The sequence below is a fragment of the Parasteatoda tepidariorum genome, chromosome 7, assembly GCF_982258835.1.
Source record: "Parasteatoda tepidariorum strain Cologne lab strain chromosome 7, Ptep-v5.0, whole genome shotgun sequence".
NCBI classification, from domain to species: domain Eukaryota; kingdom Metazoa; phylum Arthropoda; class Arachnida; order Araneae; family Theridiidae; genus Parasteatoda; species Parasteatoda tepidariorum.
Genome location: NC_141761.1, coordinates 58,507,271 through 58,529,378, shown reverse-complemented (window position 1 = coordinate 58,529,378; position 22,108 = coordinate 58,507,271). Strand labels below are relative to the sequence as shown.

The 22,108-nt window shown below is 26.8% G+C and overlaps 1 protein-coding gene across 1 annotated transcript; it reads left to right on the top strand.

The window, feature by feature from the left end:
- The first annotated feature begins 1,647 nt into the window (after positions 1-1,647).
- On the top strand, positions 1,648-20,836 carry Dph2 (Diphthamide biosynthesis 2). The gene is made up of 7 exons (XM_016070766.5): positions 1,648-3,598; positions 6,905-7,059; positions 10,324-10,436; positions 12,825-13,045; positions 15,343-15,996; positions 17,850-18,026; positions 20,643-20,836. Exons 1-7 carry the CDS (start codon positions 2,263-2,265, stop codon positions 20,765-20,767), a joined length of 2,781 nt encoding a protein of 926 aa, XP_015926252.2. The 5' UTR covers positions 1,648-2,262; the 3' UTR covers positions 20,768-20,836.
- Positions 20,837-22,108: the final 1,272 nt, after the last annotated feature.

The following is a 22,108-nucleotide window of genomic DNA, read 5'->3' as shown; positions in this document are numbered from 1 at the left end:
ATCCAGCCGGCCGAATAATACCGATGTATAAAATGGTGACTGGTGCATGTTAAATCTGCCGTGGTCACAAAGTCCTCTAAGTTCTCGCAACAAATCAATACCTCTGGGCACTGATCCAATTCTCTCGTCTTCTGGATTGAGTTTAAAATTACAAGGTGATTATTCAATATTATACGGAGTTAAACATTTGTAGTCGTAAACTCAAAATTAAGTCGGTTGTTCAACGGCGGTTATAAAAAAAATAAAACTAATGATCAAATTGTATTTTCTTATGTTCATTCTAACTCCTTGCTTATTTTTGACACACCTTCATAATTTCATGTTTGTAAGTCATAAAGTAGCAAAGCGAAATGTAACGTTAAAAGAAACAATTTAGAAAAAAAATATCCCAAAAAAAAGAAAAAAAATTCATTTAAAATTCCAAATAACATATATTCATAATTTCAAGAAAAAAAAACTCTGTTAAACATGTAATGGTTCTACTTACATGACAAATCTTTACTCTGTGCTTATGACGTTCTTAAAATGAGTTTCTGATTTTTTCCTCGTTCAAAAAATATGTGCAGTAATAGAAAGGCTCTACATTATAGTCCCATCACAATCAATATATTTAACAATCAAGCAATATTATCAAATTTGTAATAATATAATGTTAATATTCAGCAATAAAAAATACGACAGTTTACTTTAGGTGTATAGAAATAGAATTGAACTTAAAAGGGCCTCATCATTTTCAGTAGCTTAGGGCCCCGCCGAGCTTAAATCCGGCCCTGATTGAATTCGATTTAATCTTATATAAAATTATCTCTACATTTAGAAATAGGATTCTTGCGTTCTCTACTTGCTTTTCTACCTGGGTATACATAACAAAAATGTATGTAAATATAACAAAAACGCGATAGAAATTCGAAATATATCAAATCACTAATAAGAAAAGTTATACACCAGAGCAATTTTTTCCATTGTGAATTTTACGTAATACTATTTCTTTTTTGCCACTCTCATTTGTATTTGAATATATTTGTTGTTGTTGTTGTTCATTTACGTCGCACTAGAGCTGCACAATGGGCTATTGGCGACGGTCTGGGAAACATCCCTGAGGATGATCCGAAGACATGCCATCACAATTTTGATCCTCTGCAGAGGGGATGCCACCCCCACTTCGGTAGCCCGACGACCTGCACGCGAAATCGAGCACTTTACGGTAGAACAGTTTAACGAGGACCCATACCGCACACCCTTGGTCCCTACAGGCTGATCCAAGTGGTCACCCTCCCGCACACTGACCGTAGCCAGTGATGCTTGACTTTGGTGATCTGCTGGGAACCGTGTCTTAACGATCAGTCCACTGCAGGACTTGAATATATTCAAATTGAAACTCAGGAAACTCACCCATTATGGAAACTCGTATGTCTATCTTTCTAATCATTGCGCAGCCTGCCTTATGGATCATCCTTGCTGCATGCAATTCACAAATGCGTTTGCATGCTAAATGCGATTCTCCTTCGTTGGGTATCCTGTGAGATGAATGAATGATCCTGGTTGGTGAAGGAAAAGTGCCGTTTTCGTTAAGGCGAATAAGCCTCATATGTTTACATGAAAGCTGGAAGCAAATATTTATTATGCATTATATTACGAAATGATTATAACAAACAACATGTTTTTTGGTCTGTTTTGTTTAGTTTCAAAATCCGAAAGTATTAATTTATCATTTGTCTAGAATTTGAGGCTTAGGTATTGATTAATCTCACCGTAAAGTAAATATATTACAAATTTCTTAAATACTGCTTTATTTCCCGAAGTTTCTATGTTTTATATTTTTAATAACACTATTTTTAAGTAATCAAGAAGGAAATGGTTGTTTAATATCTTTTTTTCGGTAAAGCGAATTCAAGATGACAAGGAAATATTTAATACCTTTCCATATCAGTGTTCTCCTCATTTAACATTTTTATCATATTTTTCTATGTTTATATTTTTTAATCGTTGAAAGTCTATGTATAATTTGAAATAAACTTAGTGTTCATGTTATTGCACTTCAAGATAAAGTTAATAGTCTAAAAGATGTAAGACGTTGTAGATATCTGACTTGGTAATGGCCTTAAATTACTTATTGATTTGCAGAAAAGGTTTTCATACGCGTATTCTTTTGTTTCATAGAGAGTAAATATTTTAGTAATTTGCTACTTTCTCAAATTTTGGAAAAATTATCAAAAACTTCGACATTAATTGCATATATATTCACCAAGTACTACAAAAAAAATGGAAAATAGCTCACCTGCAGAAAATAATATTTTTAATTCTTATTCATATGCCGAAATAAGTTTTAACGATGGATTAAGCAATAGCTTTGATTCTAATTCAAAACCATCCACTAGTAATGAAATTCCCTGTGCTCCACGAGTTAAAAGAAAACGTGTCGTCCTGAGCTTACAACAAAAAATTGAAATCTTAAATAAATTAGATAATGGAGGCAAGGCAAAAGCTATTGCCCAAGAATACAATATTGGTATTTCAAGTCTTAAAGATATACAGTCAAAAAAAGATTCAATTTTAAAGTATGTCTCTTCGTTTGAGAGTGAGGATGCGATGAAAAGAAGAAAAACTATGAGAAATTCTATAAACAAAGAGTTAGATGATAAAGTGTATGAGTGGTATATTGAAATGCAAAAAAAAGGAGAATTTGTGTCTGGGAGAGATATTTGTCAAAAAGCATTCGAACTAAACAGCACTATTTATGGTTCACCAGATTTTAAAGCTAGTGAAGGATGGCTGAAGAATTTTCGATCACGCCATGGACTCGATGTCAACGCAACAAATCAGAATTTTAACTTAAATTGCAACAATAATTATATTAAAACAGATGTCGTTGAAAGTCCAGAAAATTCCTTTGAATCTTTTGCAATGCAAGCTCAACCGCAGAAGCGTAAGCGAGTTGTACTCAGTTTGAAACAAAAAATTGATATCATTAAAAAACTAAACGAAGGGGCATCTGTAAGTCATTTGGCTAGAGAATATAATATTGGGACATCGAGTGTTGGTGATATCAAAGCAAAACAAGCTAGCATACTTAAATTTGTCTCTTGTTTTGAAAGTATGGAAGTTATGGATCGCAGAAAAACAATGAAGCAAGCGTACAATAAAAGTTTAGATGAAGCTGTTTATAATTGGTATTTAGAAACTCAGTATAATGGGCAGACTTTGTCTGGACCAGCAATTTGTGAGAAGGCATTGGAAATGAATAAGTCAATGGGAGGATCATCTGATTTTAAAGCAAGTAATGGCTGGTTGAACAATTTTAAGTCCCGCCATGGTCTTGATTTTAAAGTAATTGGAAATAAATGTGATGAGCTCTATGAAGATCCTAAATCTCCTGAAGATTGGACTCTAAATTTGTCAAATGTTGATGTGTCTTGTGAGGATGCTCATTCTGTAGAAGGGGATGTCATACAGTCTCCGCCTGATAAATTTTCTGGTATTGATTACAGTGAACTCTTACAGTCATTTGATTTTGTTTTACATTGGGCTAGCAAGTTTGATGAAAATAAGCTAGATCTCTCAAATTTGACAAAGCTTCGAGAAATGGCTTATGAGAAAGGTGTGAATATATTAAGGGTTTTTGCTTATTATTCTTTAATTATGACTTTTTCACTAGTTTTTCAGTGTTAGTATTAAATGCTAATGAATGTTTCTGGCATTCAAGTATAAGCAAAGTTATTACTTTCAAAAGAATTACAAAGCATTCAATTTAGTGTTTTTAGTTATTTTTCTATTACTCAACATTAAAAATATTTATCTAACACTAAAAGAAAGATGATGAGAATTCAAGCTTCTCAAGTTATAGATAGGTATTATTTTAAAATATTTGACGCATAAAATTTGAGATGTGATATTTGCAATTAAATTGTAATTAATTGTAATTTTCCCCTCATTACCTGTTTAAATTTATAAATCACAGAAAACTCTTCATAAGTGGCAGGATACACCAGACGTTTTCTAAATTTCTTTCGGTTTTAAGAAGCTTGTTATTATTTACTTTCAGTCAACCATCCATATGGATATAAAACAAAAATTGTGATTTTTATTTTTGCAAAATAATTTTATTGGCTATGATTTGGATTCTACAATAAATTAATGGTGTTATGGCTTACTAGACAATTTCAAATTTTGACATATGTTTTAAAGGGGATGAAGTGTTGTGAAAAGAATAAGCATAATGTCTTAAACAAATTTGGCAAAGTTTTAAATCATAAAAGTAGTAATAAAATTCAGTCCCGGAAAAAAATATTCTCATCGGTCTGTAAATTACCACTCAGTGATCAGGTAGAGAAATATTAACAAAAAGATCTAAAAAAAAAGCAAAACAGTTTTTACGCAGTTAAATCTATAATAATTTGTTAAAAATTAAGTATTTAAGTGAAATACTATCGATTATATGTCACACATTTTATTTCATGTGATAGTTATTTTTACCAGTAATTTGAAATGTTTAATTGAAAATATCGTTCAATTCAGTTTTTTTCATAAGTATTGGATATTATTCTAAATTAATTTTTAACATTTGTTGTTTTTAATATTTATTGTTTTTAACATTAGTATATTTTTTAACATTTGTTGTTTCTTATGAAGTTTTCAGTTTCTATTAACATTATAATTTCGTAGTTATTGAGATCAAAGAACATTAGAGTTATTAAATTGTAACAATGACATTATTTAATAATATATTTCTGATGATTTGTTGTATCAGCGTTTTCAGTACAGCGTGAGAACGCGAGAATCTCGCATAATTTTTTCTTTTCTCGCATTAAAAAATTATTACTGCGAGAAATTCGCGCATTCTATAAAAAAATTTCAAAATTCGCGCATTCTATAAATAAATTTCAAAATTCGCGCATTCTATAAATAAATTTCAAAATTCGCGAATTTCTCACATTTTGGAAAAAGGTTCGAATAACGCCATTTAGAATAAAATCCGTTTCACTTTTCTTCTTGGATCTTTCATTATTTTCAACATCCGCCCATTATATAGCTTCCCTATTTACCAGTATTGTTCAGAACCATTTCGGACAACAGAACACAACCACGGAACCCCTTTCAGAACACATTTCTTTGCAACCACATGTTCACTGTAGGTAAGGTTTCTTCATGTAAGACGTTCAAATTTTTTATGTGCTAATGTAAGATGGACAAATTATTGTATAGGCAAAATCTTCTATGATGATGCACCAAAAATATTCAATGATTTAAAAAATAGAAGACGTTAAAAATGTATTATAATTAAAGAAATGATTTTTTTTTCAAGAGTTTTTGTGTTTTTTTAGTTTTTAGAAATCTCACTTAACTTTTTGAAATCTCACCCTGTTTTTGAGAAAGGGTGAGAAATTCTCACCCATTTTTTTCTATGATGAAAACACTGTGTATGTTACATTATTAGTTACCAAATAAAGCGTTAATTAACAATAAAACTTTTGTATCAAAGGTCAAATATTTCCTTCTCTTATCCAAGCACTAAGCTTTAAAAATATATTCAAAATTAATTGCTAATAGATGATCCATCTTAATATTATTTTTAAAAAAATGGGTAAAAAAAAATGTTTTGATTGTAAGTTAATACCAAATATTAGTTACAAATGAATTATTTTCTTATAACACTAAAATAAATTATATTCAGAATAAAACATGTACACAATAATTTTATTTGTTTATTTAGAAGGAACATTTGATTGAGAACAATAATTCAGTGTCAATATATTTAAAAAAATTTTTAACAAGAAGAAAAATGTAAAGACTAACTATATTGTGTTGAAATTGTATTAAACATGTTTAAAGCAATTTAAAGGTCTAAAAAACATACACTTTATTGGACATTGGAAAGAAGTTTTTCGACATATACCATTGATATATTGCCTTGAATTTGCTCAGTAATTGTATCAAAACATTCACACTTTAATAAAACAAAATGGAAATTATTACAATTAAATAATTCTTTGATAATATATTTGTTAGTTATTTGAATTAAACTCAAGTAGCTTGATTGTTAATATATATTTTTATTATTTCAATGTAAAGTTACTAGTACTAAATAGCACTAAGAGTACTATTTATAATTTGGATATAATATTAATAAATATTTTTAATTTTGATTTAATATGAATGATTGATGGAGTGTTAACAATAATTCTTTAACTGGTGTTGCGTTTCAGAAGGAAAGACAGTGTGAATAATTTAGTTATTTTTCAGTCAGTTTAAGTTTTCACTCAATATTACCATATTTATTAGATATTTCCAAGTTTTATAAATTTAAACAGTCGTAAACTATTAATTTATTTAAAAGAAATTGAATCAATGAGAAAAGAAAATTAACAAGTTGCTGAATAACTCCTTCATTTAATTTATTGATTGGTTCTAAATTTTTCCCATATCTTCTAAAAATTGTAGTTATTTTTTTTGGCTATTTATTTATTTAAACGTTGGATTATTCTTTTGTGATATTTTTATTTAATTTCATTTTAAATATTGAGAAAGTTAGCAAATTTATACTCTTGAAACTAATAAACTGGCAAAAAATAAATAAAACTCATAAACTCATTGATGGTATAAACTATTATTTTTAAGCTTTAATGTGAAAATAACTCCGTAATAGTAAGGTGGAAGTCTTCCTGTTTTTTCTCACCATTAATGCTATCTGTACTTAGGTTTATATGATTAACAATTAACAAGTATTTCTTTATGTTAGTGGATTCAAACTGATTACCTAATTATCTGGTCATTAGCCCATATAATTGGGAATGCTCAGTATTAGAAACAATAATACAATAAAATTGCATGAAGTGTGATATACATTGGAAACAACTTCTCTCAAATTAATTTTATAATAAGAAAACTTATTTGTTTTTTCTTTTAGCCATGTCTGTTGCATTTAGCAGTGAAGATTCGGCACCAATTGGTCGTGTGATAGAATGTTCATCAAATGAACAAAGACCTGAGTCAGTTCCCTTAGATGATATGCATGAAATCGAAAAATGCGCAAATTGGATTAAAAACAAAGGTTTTTCAAAGGTAAATAATGTATTGTTTTTAAAATTCTTAGTTTGAAAAGTTATGGCATTTTGTTTAATTAATTTATTAATATTATAGTTAGTATGGAATTGTTGATAGGTTCATATAATTGGTAACTACAATTAAACTTCAATAATTTATGGAGATTAGCAGGGATCTGTTAAGAAGAAATTTGGGTCCGTTAAGGGACTCTTCCCGGAATATCTTTTCATTAAAACGGACCCTTCCAAAAAAAATTATTTTTTAATTGAACCCTTCACAAATTTGTTTATCTTCGTTATTGTTTTGTTAATCGAATAAACCTTTCCCGGGGGAGGGGGAAGAAAGACGATTTGAGACAAACTAAGTTTTCCAAATTTCCAGTGTAAATTCCATATGTAGTATTTTAAGAAAATATTTTTACTTTTACAAACATTCTTATTAATATTAAATCATAATTTTTTTGCATATAAATAATTGATCAATTTATTTTTATTTATAAAATTAATTAATAGATTTTATGCAAATAAAAAGTAATTTCTGTCAATTTTTTAAATAAAATATTATAAAGTTAAGAATTGTTTAAGTTTTCTTAATGCGTTACACATTAAAAGTGATACATTACTAGGTTGTGTTATTTAAAATTTGTCAATTGAAATTATTAAAAATGGGAGTGATTTTGTTTCTATTATTCGTCCAAAATGAATATTCTGTGTTGAGCAGTATAGGCTAATTACCAAATAACAGGACCCTATTATTACAAATTCACAAAAGCAGGACCCTGGTTGAAAGAATGTGACTTAACGCTTATTTTATATTCACAAATTATGAATTGTCTTTTCACAATGTTACAAAAACAGGACTTTTTGCAAAATGTCTGGACAGACTCCTGATCAGAAAAAAATTGAAATATCCAAAAAATCAAAATACATATATTCTTTCAAACAAAATAGAGATAATAACAAATATTAACTCCTGAATCAGAGATTTAACAGATAAACTTTAAAGATATTTTTACTTTTTTTTTAAAAAACTCATTTAATATTGATTACTAGCTTAATTATTTTTTTTATAGATTTTTTTTTCACTTTCTTAATCACTGCAGCTTATATTAATGACTTATAAGAATTTTGGGCATTTAGCTATGCCATAGTAAGAGGGTAGAAACAATGCTTAAATGCACAAGCATGAAAATTCATAGTGTTGCAACCACAGTTAATCATCCACAAGAAGTGGAATAATTCATTTCAATTTGATTCTTAAAATGTTTTCCCATGAGCTTAAGAAGTTTTAGTCTTTTGTCAGCTAATTAAATCATCAGGAAATAGATAACCTTAAAATATTTGCTTTAGTAAAAACATTCAGTTCATTTTATATAAAATTGTGACTGTTTCATCCATGGATTTATTATATTTATACGATTTCATTGAAACTAATGATAATGAATGCATGTTAAGTAGGTTAATTTTCTAGCGAAATATTTGTAGTTGATTTAAATCGAATTTCGTTTTATTTTATAACCAAAATTTTTAAATTTGTAATATAAACTAATTAAAATTAAAGATAATCCAAAAAAATTCAACACAGACTTTTAGTTCTAATAGAAGCAATATAAATTTTACTTTATATTATTTCACTCCCAGTTTTATTTATGATCTAAGTAACTATTAATATGCATCCGATACTTAAAGTATCAAGTTTTTGTAACTGAATCAAACTCAGTGTATAGCTAATACTAAGTTTTAGACTAATTTAAAGGAACAGAATTTTGTAATTCATACTATTAACTAATATAGGCAATGTTTGTTTCTCATTTAATAAGTTCAATTAAATCATTAAAATACATTCATAATGTATATTATCTATGGCTTTTTTTAAAATTCGGGAGGATGTGTGCTTCCTGAACGAATTTTAAGATGTCATGGAATGACATGAATGAATGGGGTCATAGAATGACCCCAGATTTAATTTATTAATATATTGCTTATAAAATATACAGTTTTTTAATCGGAAATATAAAATTTTTGAGTCTTGAACTTCTGCTTACTATTTCTTAACTTTCAAAGCTTTTTACCGTTCTTTTTTCTATAGAATTAAATAAAGTATAATTGTATATACTTCTTTGATAATTAATATATAAATAATTATGCTTTGATATTTTTAATTTAATTCAAGTATGAAGGTATATAACAGCTTTTCTTTATATTTAATTTTCTTGGAGATAGTTATTACACACAGTTGTGCAAAAAGTATTAGTTCCAGTAGTTCGTAATTCCTCTAGCGAAACTTCATTTTGAAGAAGTTTTTTATTTTAATTTGATGATTCAAGCCAGCAATTTTTTAATATTTGAACTTGTTGTTCATGATTCAAACTCTGATTAACCACATGTTTGCCGGTGTTGATCTCTAATAAGTGAAATAGCTAGGTCTTTGATTTTTAATACACAGTTAGGTTACAGATTTTATGCACAGTTAGTGGATTTTTGCTAGATAACAAAGTAGTTTTGTACTTTTTGGGGAAAAACTTTCATGAAATTTGCAAACAAGTAGAAATCACTTTAATTGGGAATAAAAAACAATGCACTAAACTCATCCGCAACAGAAATAAATTTATTTCTGGACGAAACAGAAAGATGTGTGGGGCCATTCTATAACCCCATAACTGATACAACCTCTATTGGGATATAAAATAACTTATTCAAAAAAGGCAGACAAGGAAGAAAAACTTAGCTACTAATAAGAAATGGAGAAACAATTGTCTAGTTTTCTATGAATAAGAAATTATAAATTATGCAGGGCCATAAAATGGCCCCTGCACGTTCTCTCAAGTTAAGTGCCTGATTATTGAGATTGAATTTATGATGCCATGTTTTAATGATGCTGTGTTTGATAGGTTTAAAAGTCTGATTGCAGAAAATTAGACACATTTGCAACTATGACAAAATATTTTCAAAGTAAAAATAAGGTGCTATTTTGTAGATTGTTTATTTACATGTAATGACTGAAATAAAAAGTTTGTCTATAAAATTAAGTTAAAATTTAATTGTTTGCATATCATTTATGAGTTTGCGTATCATGTTTTGGCTAGAAGGCATATTGATTATTGGAGGACTGCATCTGGCTGCTATGCTAAAGGTTGTGCTACTTTTAAGGCTATCTTAACCATTATTTTTTCTGTTGTTCCATAGTTACTTCCTTAGTTGAAGAAATGTTCTAACTTTGTTACAAGCAATTTGTGAAAATTTTAAAAAATATTATACATCCTAAAATTGTTATAAATTACAGGTGGCCTTACAGTTTCCGGACAGTCTGCTCGGTGATGCTGCATCTGTTGCGTTGAAGTTAGAAGATTTGACGAATAAAGAGATATTTATTTTAGGGGATACCTCATATGGAAGGTAATGTTCTCAAAGTTGGTATTATTTATTACATTTTATGTTCCTGATTTTTGTTTAATATTTGAATGATTTATTTTTTTCAACAAATTCTGTAACTTTTCTTTTTATTCCATCTTCATTATTTCAAAAACGTTTTATATAGATAATATTGATATCTTTAAGGAAATTAGCAGTGAAAGATCATCATTAATAAGTTAAATATAATTAAATATCACTTTTTGTAAGCTAGAATAAAATGAAATTTTACTTAATGGCATTTTAAAGAAAGTAGCGTTAATAAGTAAATAAAGTTAATATAGTCGAATATTACTTTTAGTAAATACTGAAACTACTGGAACTAGTAAGCTACTGAAAGTAGCAAATAAGTTAAATATTACTTTTCACAAGCTAAAATATATTGAAATTTTACTTCGTAAAGTTTTACTTTATAAATGTTAAAAGTGAAGGATCATCATTAATCAGTTTAATAAATATGATATAGTTAACACTAAACATACCATAACCGATCAAAAGTATCATTGTATGTTTTATTGTATTGTTATTATATTTAGTATTAAAGATCACTTTTCGCAAGCTAGAGTAAAATGAAATTTTACTTTATGACATTTTAAAAGAAGTTAGCTGTGAAGGATCATTCTTTCTTCTTCTTCCTAATCCCCAAAATTAGCAGGGCTAAACAATGTCCATGAAATTCGTAACCCGGAGGAAGTCGGCCACCGAAAGTGGGTTTTCTAGAATGTCCCTCTTGTCCAGTCCAAGACAGTCCAGGATGTGTTGGGAAGAAGCCTGCATGTTGTGGCACCTGGGGCGGTTTGGGAAGATTTTAACACTAACCGCAAAAGAAAGAGGCTTAAGGGGGCCGCTGTTAAGCCAGATAAGCGCCGCCTGATCCTTGCGGTTGCACGGAATGTTGATTGCACCTTCCAGACGGGTGCTCTGGTACCAGTGATGTTTGGGGGGTACGAACCAGGAAACATTGTCTTCTTTTTTCTTTTTCGATGCCAGTTCCATGAAGGTGAGTGAATTTGGACTCATCAAAGTTTCTTCTGTCCCCTCCTTAGCCAGAGTGCCGGCGATATCATTGCCCAGGACCCCAACGTGAGAAGGGATCCACTGGAAGTGGATCATTCATTAATCAGTTTAATAAGTTAAATGTAGTTAAATATCACTTTTCAGAAGCTAAAATAAAATGAAATTTTATTTTATGACATTTTAAAGAATCATCACTTTCATCATGACATTTTAAAGAATCATCACATCAGAATTTTAGGATCATCACTAAACAGATTAATAAGTGAAATAACCTGATAAATATTACTTTTCTCAAGCTAGAATATAATGAAATTTTACTTTATGGCATTTTTCTGTTTCATTAATAACATGTCATTTGACTGTTTTAAAAATCCTTAGAAATCTATGAATAAAAAGACTGACGTTTAGTTATAACTGAAACTTGATAATGTTCATTGTGCTTGATCTAAATTCAGAGGATTTTCATTGCTTTCTATTCCATGTTATGTAAATAAATTAGTTACACTCAAAAAAGATAGTTTATTTTAGTTACCATAAGTGTTAGCTTCTGATTAGATGATGAATTGTAAAGTTGCAGTAGGAATAGCCAGCCTTTTGCATATTAAGTGCTGGTTTTCTGACATGAAAGTTCAGATGCACCATAAAATTTGATCATTATGTATATATGTAGCATTCATTATATATGATAATTTTAATTCCTGATATGTTTGGTTGAGCATTGATCTGAAGGAAAATATAAAATAAAAATAACTTTAGAGAAATATAGGTGTCTAGTAATATCAGAATTGACTAAAAACATATTAATAAATAAAAAGTAAGAATTAAAAAAGCTACTGTTTAAGTGCCTTATGCTCATATGAATTTTTTTTAAATAACAGTAATTGACTGGAAGGTATTATAAATATATTTATATAAATCATTGAATTTACAAAATTTTTACATTTGGAGCTCCTTTCTTAACTTATATCTGAAAACAGCATTTTCGATTTTTAAAAATAATGTTAAAACAGGAATAAGTGACCAAATATTAAAATTCTTTTAGTTTTTAACTATTTAAATATATAGTCCTCATTGTTGAATACATTTTAATACTAGTGGAATTAGTTATCATACTTTCTAAAACTTACAAATAAGTTCCTATGGAAATCTTCTTAATCAATCAATGATATTAATGCATGTCTGTATTTCATTTATAATTGTTATGATTAAATGTGTTTCATGAGACAATTTTGGTCATGAACAATTTAGTCATTTGACTTAATTCTAGCGAATTTTGTAATTTTAATTATTTAAAAAATAAATCAATATCAGTTAAATAAAATTGTGTGCATCTGAATTTGTTTTTATTTTCATTAGTTGTTGCGTTGATGAAGTTGCTGCGGAGCATGTTTCGGCTGATGCAATTATTCACTTTGGGCATGCTTGCCTCAGCCCAACAAAGCGACTTCCTGTTTTATATATATTTGGAAAACATCATATTGACATTAATGATACAGTTGATTCATTTCAAAGTCTATTCCCTGATGAAAAAACTCCTGTTGTCATCTTATATGAAGTCACATATTCTCATGCTATTAGTAAGATTAATTTTTTCATTATTTATCATAATTGCTATAATTTTTTATTAGTCAGTTGAACCTTGATTTATCTTTTCTGTATCTTACATTTTTCCGTATGTATCATTTACTTTTAATGATCCTGTCACAAATGCTATTCTTATAATGTTTATAATTTCAGTCTAGATCATTTATTATACCTGTTTAGACTGGTACATTCTTCCTTTTGTCTTTCAGAAATTTTACTGACATACCTTTAATTTTGAGGGGGAAAATATACCTACTTCTGCTAAAACGTAAGTGATGAAGAAGAAAATGAGAGCATGTAAAAGTTTTTGGGGAAATACCTTAATCATTGTGTTTGACATTTATGTATCAGTTATTAATTGCTAAATTTATGGTATGATTTTGGTAGAAGTTAAAAATGTTACCAATGAAGACAGCGCAACAGAACCCCAATCAATGCTAACTTTTACAATAGACTACAGAGCTTACTAAACCATGAGGATTTTTTTTGTATTTACATGAACTTATAGAAAAAGACCAGCAATCTGTTACAAACATCAGAAATTATTTTATTTGAGAAGAAAAAGAGGATGTTAAAAACTAAAATTTTCAAATATTTAAAATAATTAAATGTATTTGTTCATCATAAATATTTATGCAGTAAATTTATAATTTTTCAATTGAAATATTTTATTCTGTTTGCAATTTTAAAAAAGGCCATTACTTTTTTTATAAGCCATTAATTTTGACCCGCTTTCGTCATTTTCTTGTATCTATTGTTCTCAATGAGTGGTTCTGTGAGAAACGATTGATAGAGGTTCTACCATAATATTATAATGTAACTATGAGATAAAAATCACTTTGTTTTTCAAGGGTTTTATTAAATAATAAGTATAAAAATCATGCTTATTTCGCTTATCAACATCCATGCTTTCTTTGCTCTCATTTTTTAAACAGATTGTTTAATGAAATTTAAAAATTAATCAATAAAAAGATCCAAATGTTTTTTTTTTATTACGGAATTGGTTCCATATATTTAATTCTATTAGGATTCAATTTAAACCAATTACTTTGCTCTGTTATCATTGCAACTTCTTCATACTTGTTTTCTAAATTTGTGGGGAAAGAGCTTTCAGCAATGTCAACCTTCATCTATCAAAAGATAACCCAAGATAGAAACGAGTTAACATGTCTTATGTAGTAGTGAATTGGTATTTAATAATTTTAGTGGTAGACACAATACAAAATTCTTGTTTAAAATTTGAAAGTTGATTAAGAACTGGTTAAATATTTTTTACCTAAGAGATTTTTCATCAACAGTGCAAAAAAATAATGTTGCTTTAAAAGTTTTTTTTTTGTATTCATTGTGTTAAAAGTAAACATAACTTATTATTTTCCATTTAATAATTGTAAAAGAGTAGCCAAATATTCTTCTTACAAAATATTGTATGATAAGTTAATATCCTGTTTTTTTAAGAATCTAGTAAAGGAACCTTATTTTTACTTCTCAGCCTTTACTTTTAAATGGTAATTGAAAGCAAAATAATATCCAAGATTAACATTTAGAGGGGGTTATAAATAATTATTGCTTGTAAATACTTTTAAAAAACTTTATGTTGTTATTTCAGAATAAGTTATAGTTTTTTTATCATAAGTTAACCAATAGACCATCATTTTGCAATTCAAATTTGGGGAATATGATAAGCATAATAATAAAAAAATGTATATTCGAATATGTTATTGTCTAATGTCCATCACAAACAGAATGTATTACAGCCTATTTAAATTTATGCTTTTTAGTTATATAGTTTTTGTATTTAATTTTTTTTTGATTATGAAAATCTTTTAAATCTCCTATTGGGGAATATTTCATATATTGTGTTCTAGTTTGCATCAAATTTTAGATATTCATTTTAATGTGTAATAAATGTTTAGTAGTTAACAAAGGAATGGGAAGGAAACGGCTGTGACCTGATTTTGAATCTCTTTTAGTTATGTCATTCATTGTGGTAATTTTAGAAAATGCCTGAAGCTATTTGGTTTCTAAAATTAACAATCATTTGGAAACATCCAGAATATTTTTTTTTCACTTGTAATATACAACAACTTGTATATTACAAGTATATAAATCACTTGTAATATAACTTAATAAAGTTTTATATCTACATGCGTAGATAGTGTTGGTTTTCATGAATATGTTAGTAATTTTCGAATTGGTCTTAATATATTAAAAAATATATTTGTTTAATTATGATATGCACTAACTTTAATTTTTTTTTCATTCATGTTTTTAGTATACTTTTGTTTTTCAGGTACTTTTGTTGAACATTTAAAGAATTATGATAATGTTGTAACATCTCAATTGGAAATACCTGGTGAAGATGTAAAATTAATTAACCAAGATAAAGCTTTTTCAAATTTGATAGCAAAAAATCACAGACACATCTTAATTCCTGATTCTCATACAATTGATAATTATAGCATATTTTATGTTGGCAGTCGTTCTGTGACATTGACAAATTTAATGCTATCGTTTCCAAACTGTACATTTTATTCATATAATCCGATCCAAAAAATTGGCAAAGTTGAAAGTTTAGATGTCAACAGACACCTTAAGAGACGTTATTATTACATTGAGAAAGCAAAAGATGCAAAAATTATTGGTATTCTTGTTGGAACTTTAGGAGTTTCAAATTATCTGTCTACAATCAATCACATTAAAGAACTGATAAAAAATGCTGGGAAGAAATCATATACATTAGTTGTTGGTAAGCTGAATAGTGCAAAATTAGCTAATTTTCCTGAAATTGATGTATTTGTTTATGTGGCCTGCATTGAATCTTCGTTAGTTGAAAGCAGAGACTTCTACCAGCCGATTGTAACACCATATGAGTTAGAAATTGCTTTAAATCAAGCTCGTGAATGGACTGGAGATTACATCACTGATTTTAGTGAAATATTGCCAGGTAATAAGATTTACTACACATTCACTTTGAATATTTAAAATTTTCATTTTAGACCTCAATATGTATATGTGGAAAAATATTAAAAAAAAAAATTGCATAAATATAATTTTTTATCAGCATAACTTTTATTTTTTAAAGATTTGTTTTAATCATGACTTTTAGGTTATGTCCCTTCTATTAGTATTTTAAAAATTTTAATGATAGTTGTCTTATTTTGGTATACATAATGAGCTTTTTATTTGAAAGATTTTTAGTTTTTGAGATAATTTTTAAATTAAGTATGGTACATATGGATAAAATTACAAAATTTCAGAAAATTCTTTTTATTGTTTTAGTTCAGATTGGCTGATTTTGGAGTTGAAATGTTGATATTTTCACCTCATGTAAACTTAATTAAAAATATTTTTTTGTTTGTTTAAAATTGAATGTGGCAAGTTTATAAAAGATTGCTATTATAAAAACAATCTGTATCCTTTTTCTTTGTTGTCAATTAGTTAGAGTAAAATAATAATTTAAACATGATAGTATTAAGGATATAAATGTACACAGTGAAATAATAATAATAAATGTGATCAGCGGTTGACAAAAATTAAAGTAGAAAAATACCACAAACTCAGATTGATTGATTTTAGTAAATTGTTGGGCAAGGTATTCAAATGAAAATTTCTATCATTCTTAGTTCTTGAGAGATTCAACCTTCCAAAATGAATATTTTCAGCTATTAATGCTATAAAATAAAGGAATTGTAAATTAATTTTTTCCATAATAAATTTCAATATTTCGATTTTATTTTTTTTTGTCAAGAATTTTTTATTTGTTTTCCATAATTTTTTTATAAAATTGTTCACTGAGTAAAGAGTGACTAAAAAAAAAAATTTGCACCAACTTTTAGCCACATAAAAATACTTAAAGTGTACATTATGATGTTTTAGTGTCTGTCAAACATATTTGAAATCAACAAATGCATTTCAGCATGGAGCTTTAAAAATTTATTTTCAAGAACTAAACTTCACGAATTTGGCTATATATTAGAATATTTTCTTTTATTTAATTAGTGAAGTAATAAACTGTAAGGGAGGAGAAATTTTTTTTTCTCTTATCTCACATTTTTTTTAAGGTATAAAAAAATAAACCAGTATATATATGCATGATAAATTAATATATGTATTAATGTAACTTGAAAACTTTTCGAACTATCTAAGTATTAATTTTTTTCTTATTTTGTTCTACTTAGAATAAGCTTCATTTCAAATTTGCAAAAAAAATCTTATACCTTTCAATTTCTTATTATAAAAAATCTAAAATTGTTAAAAACCTAATTTTAGTATGGGGAAAAATTAATTGTTGCCACCATCCTCAGGTCAACTAAATATAAGAAATGGATATATAAAAAAATAGTTTGCCAATTTTTTTTTCTTCGAAAATGCACTCCATGTTCCGTTATTATTTTTTTAAATAAGTATGGAATTTATTATGCTTATTTTATAATATTCTAAGAATTACTTTATTTCATGCTTGTTTCTGAAAATTCTTATTCATTTTAAAAATAAACTTTGTAATGTTTACCATATTTTGAGAAATACTTCAAAATATACAATACTTTTTACCATTATTAATATGATTTTTTTAAATTGCCTAAAGTGTTCATTTTATGAAAAAATGTTTTAAAAATTTTCTAATTTTGCTTTAGAAATATTAAAATAATGTACAATTCTTACGGGAATTTTAAAATTGTTGCTTTTATATGAACTTCTCATTCAGTTATTTTATTATATTTCAAATAGTTTTTGTTAGATATTTTTATTTATTTTGTGTTTTATTCAGTAATCATGAAGTAAATTCTTATGCTACAGGTGCAGCTCATTATGTTCCTCTTTGTAAGAGTTATGAAAATACTGATGTGTCTCTAGTAACTGGCAAGTTACGTCATACAGAATTATCTACAAACACTGGAATTTCTGAATCTTCAGAAACTGCTGTTGCTTCCAGAGATAAAATGGAAATATCTTCAATACATTCTAAAGGAGCAGGTATACATCAATCAAAAAGATAAAATATTTTTAAGTTTTTTAAAAGTTAATTGAATAAAAACATAGTTGCCATTATTTCAAAATGAGAATTAAAGACATTAAGTTTCAGTTTAATTGTATGATACTAAAATAACTGAAATATTATAAAATGTTAAATTTTTAGCATTAGTAACATTAAATAGAAGAATTTAAATATACTAGAAAATTGTTCATTCTTATTCTACTTTTTTTATTAAAATCTGCCATTTTGGAGAAAATTTAAAATTTTCATAAAGGGTTATCAAAAAAACTTTTATTTCAACCTATTACATTTTCAAAATTAATAATATTAGATAAATTGATGATTAAATAAAACATGTTTCTCTTTTTTTTAAAAAATCCTTTTAATGTAAAAATCAAGATCACCTTTTTTTTCCAGTTTTTGTTAAAACAAATACACATTATTTGACACCTATCTATACAATATACAACTGTATGAAAAAAGATTTAAACTGAACTTGAGTCTCTTAAAGGAAGTCAATATTTTCAGGAGTTTTAGTTGCAGGTATGCCACTCTCATGTGGCATTTCATTTCTGCATGATTTTCATGACAAGGCTTAATTTAAAAATCTAAAAATAATAAAAATTTGATGGGATGAATGAGGAACCACTCACAGATTGTAGAACAGTGATTGAAGCATCTTATCTATTTGTTCCAATTGTAATAAATATTCAACTATATGCAAAAACATATTAAAACTAACCTTTATCTCCTAAAGAAAGTCAAAATCATGAATACTTTTTGATGGAAAAACTTCATTATCATCAAAAAACCAAGGTGAAAAAAGTTGTAACATGATGAAGTCTTCATGTTACAAAACAGATGCCTATTGTCAACAAACATGTGAATGATAAAATCAGGTTTGAGAAAAAAAAGCAAAGTTAATAAAAAAAGGTAAAAATAATAAAGGTAAAAAACAAAAAAATTGTAATTGCTGAGGGGGCAATCATAGCTGAAAGAGCAAAGCATGCATCATCACATTTCCAGGTGGAATAAGGGGTGAAGAACTAATTGAGTTGAGGTACTTTTTTTAAATATGTTTCATTTTTAACATGTTTGTTTGTTTTGATAATGGACATCTATTTTGAAGACTGAAGATACGTTCACTTTACATTAATTTTTATAGCTAATACAGTTTTTTCATTGAAAAGTATATCTCTCTGCTTCAGTTTTTGAGTATTATTCATTTCATCAATTATACTTATTTTAGAAGTTTCAGTTATTTAAAATGAAAACTAAGCAATATACTGCTACAAGAAAAGCTGTTTTACTCTTCGTAGAAATATTTTCGTAATAGTGAACTCTTGTGCTATCTCTTTTACTATTTTTATCATAGTTAACTTGATCACTTTAATAGTAGTTATAGAGAAAGATTTATTTTGCACAAATTCTAACAATTATGATAATTTTGTTTAAATCATTTAAAGAAAATTGAGCTCTATAATAGGTGCTGAAAATAGGTGTTGGTAATAATAAAAAAAGATTTTTTTTAAATTTAATTCAGATTTTTTTTACACTTATCAACAAAATTATCTGAAAAATGTTTTAATAATACTTAATAATATTTCAAAACAATATAATAGCAAAAATAGTTAATATTTCTTGCTAATAGTTAAAATTCTTATTTATTTATCATAAACTAATCATTGAATAAACAAAATAATAGTTATTTTTGTTCAAGCTCAACATTGAATTTTGAAGACAGGGAGGCTGAAATTTGTCAATTAGATGTCCAATGAAGAATAAATTAATTTGGATAAAAAAAACATTAAAGAGGAAAAAAAAATATTTTAAGTTACTTCGGGATGAATGAGCTTTCCTTTATTGTTAATAAATACTAACTACATATTTAATAAGTTTTAAAAGAACTTGTATTTCATTAAATTTAAAAATAAATGGCTATAAATTAAATACATGTTTATGACTTGCAAATTATTTCATAGTTATTTGAAATTAATAATTTAAAAGTTTTGTAACACTCTTATCCAATTTCTGCCATAGTTTTTTGTTTCGATTGAAATAATTTACACACAATCCATCACTCATTATTATTATTTTTGTAAAAACCTTAATTATCAATGAAATCAGACTTTTTTTTTAAGAAAAAAAAATCACACGATAATGAGTATATTTATTTATATTTTGTAAAAAATATTTTTGACTTAATATTTAAAAAAAAAAAATCAAGTGACCACTTCAATTCACCACTTTAATCATGATTAAAATCTAGTGACTTAAATCGTACCAACCCTGGCTGAAAGTCAAATTAAGTTATAGGAAAATTATTTTATAATTAGTAAAAAAGTGCTAGTTGCATTTAAGATTTTTAAAATAAAAATTAAAGTCTTTGTTAAGAGCAATTTTTTTTCTATAAATGATTTTAATGAACCTATAAATTTTGTACAATGAATTTTTAAAGAGATACAGCGTGAAACTGCATGAAATAAAGTCAACTGTACATGTAGAAATTTTTATTCTAACTTACAGCTTGAACGATGTTAAGTTACAAATATTATTAATGTGTGCTTGTCTGACAAAATTTATCAGTTCTGCTTAAAACAAGGAAATATTTTTAGGTGAGTTTTTGCTTCAACGCAGTTGGCAAGGCTTGGAACAAAAATTGGGAGAAACATTAAGTACAAATATTGAAGAAGGTCAAAGAGGTATTGCATCAATGTATGAAGATGAAGTGGCAGATTAAGTTTTGTTATAATAATAAAATGTTTTTATATTCTGGTTTAGAATAAAAATAAATATCTTTTTATGTTTGGTTTGAAGTTTTTTTTAAAATTATTTGCATGTACAAACTCTTGTGATCTTTACATAAAATTTGTTTATGGTCATTAAAATAATGATGTTAAGTTCAAAGGCAATCAAAGCACAATGCTTAATTATATAAAATACTATTAGGTCCATTCATAATATGGAATCATTTTTCAAATCTTTACTTTTAAGCGATTCATTAAAAAAAAATTTTTAAGTCTTAAAACCATACATATAGAGCTAGTGTTGAAATAATTTAAAACTTAAATTAATAAGATGTTTCATTTTATTTATTTTTTCCCTGAAATTATTATTTTTAAGTATAATTTTATGTATTATTTGTATAATACTGCTAATTCAGTTAGAATTTACATGATTATAAAACTTATTCTTTTTATTGAAATTCAGTTAACATTATAAAATGTCAGCGGATGTGTTGAAATAGAATATTATTTTAATCATATACAGACTGATTCATCATTTTTACATTAATTTTACTTTCATAAAAAGCTAATATAAATATAATGCCAATGCTCACATTACTTTGAAATGAAGAAAAAAAAAAGATTTTGATTTTTTTAAGATTATTAGACATGCAGCATTAGAAAACTTGCTGCAACAAATATTTAAAAAAACTTTTTTAAATTTTTTTATTTTCTTCATAATATTTTAGCAATTTTACAATATTTAATTGGGTATAACTTCAGTGGGATATTAATTTTTAATCTATGTCATTACTATTTAAACCTATAACATACAAGGAAAATCTTATGAAGTAGTGAAGTAAAGTCAAACATATTGGTTCAATTATCTCTTAAATTATGACATGAAAATTAAGAGAAACTGATATACTTTTGTATTGCTATCAATGAATTCTCAGTTTTACAAAATACATGTGTAAAAAAATGTAAGCAATTAATTCTCTAGGGTAAGAATTTCAAAATGTTGACATAGTTAGAAAATGAGGATCCATATTTTAAACTAGGAGATGCTAATTGTGAGGTTGCATCCAAGAACACTGTAGTGTTCTCATTAAATATTACTTGTACGAATTGAGAATTTTTTTTTTATCTACTTAACATAAGAGTATTTAGCTAGAATCATAATTTAAAAATAAATTTCATTTATTAAACAATTTTTGCACTATCACAGTGAAGTATACAAAATATCATTTATACGCGGAATTTTATTTATCTATGATACTAAATTAACGTGTATCTTATCTTAATCAAACTATTTATTAGCATTCGATATGTTGTGAAAATAAATATTTTTTATT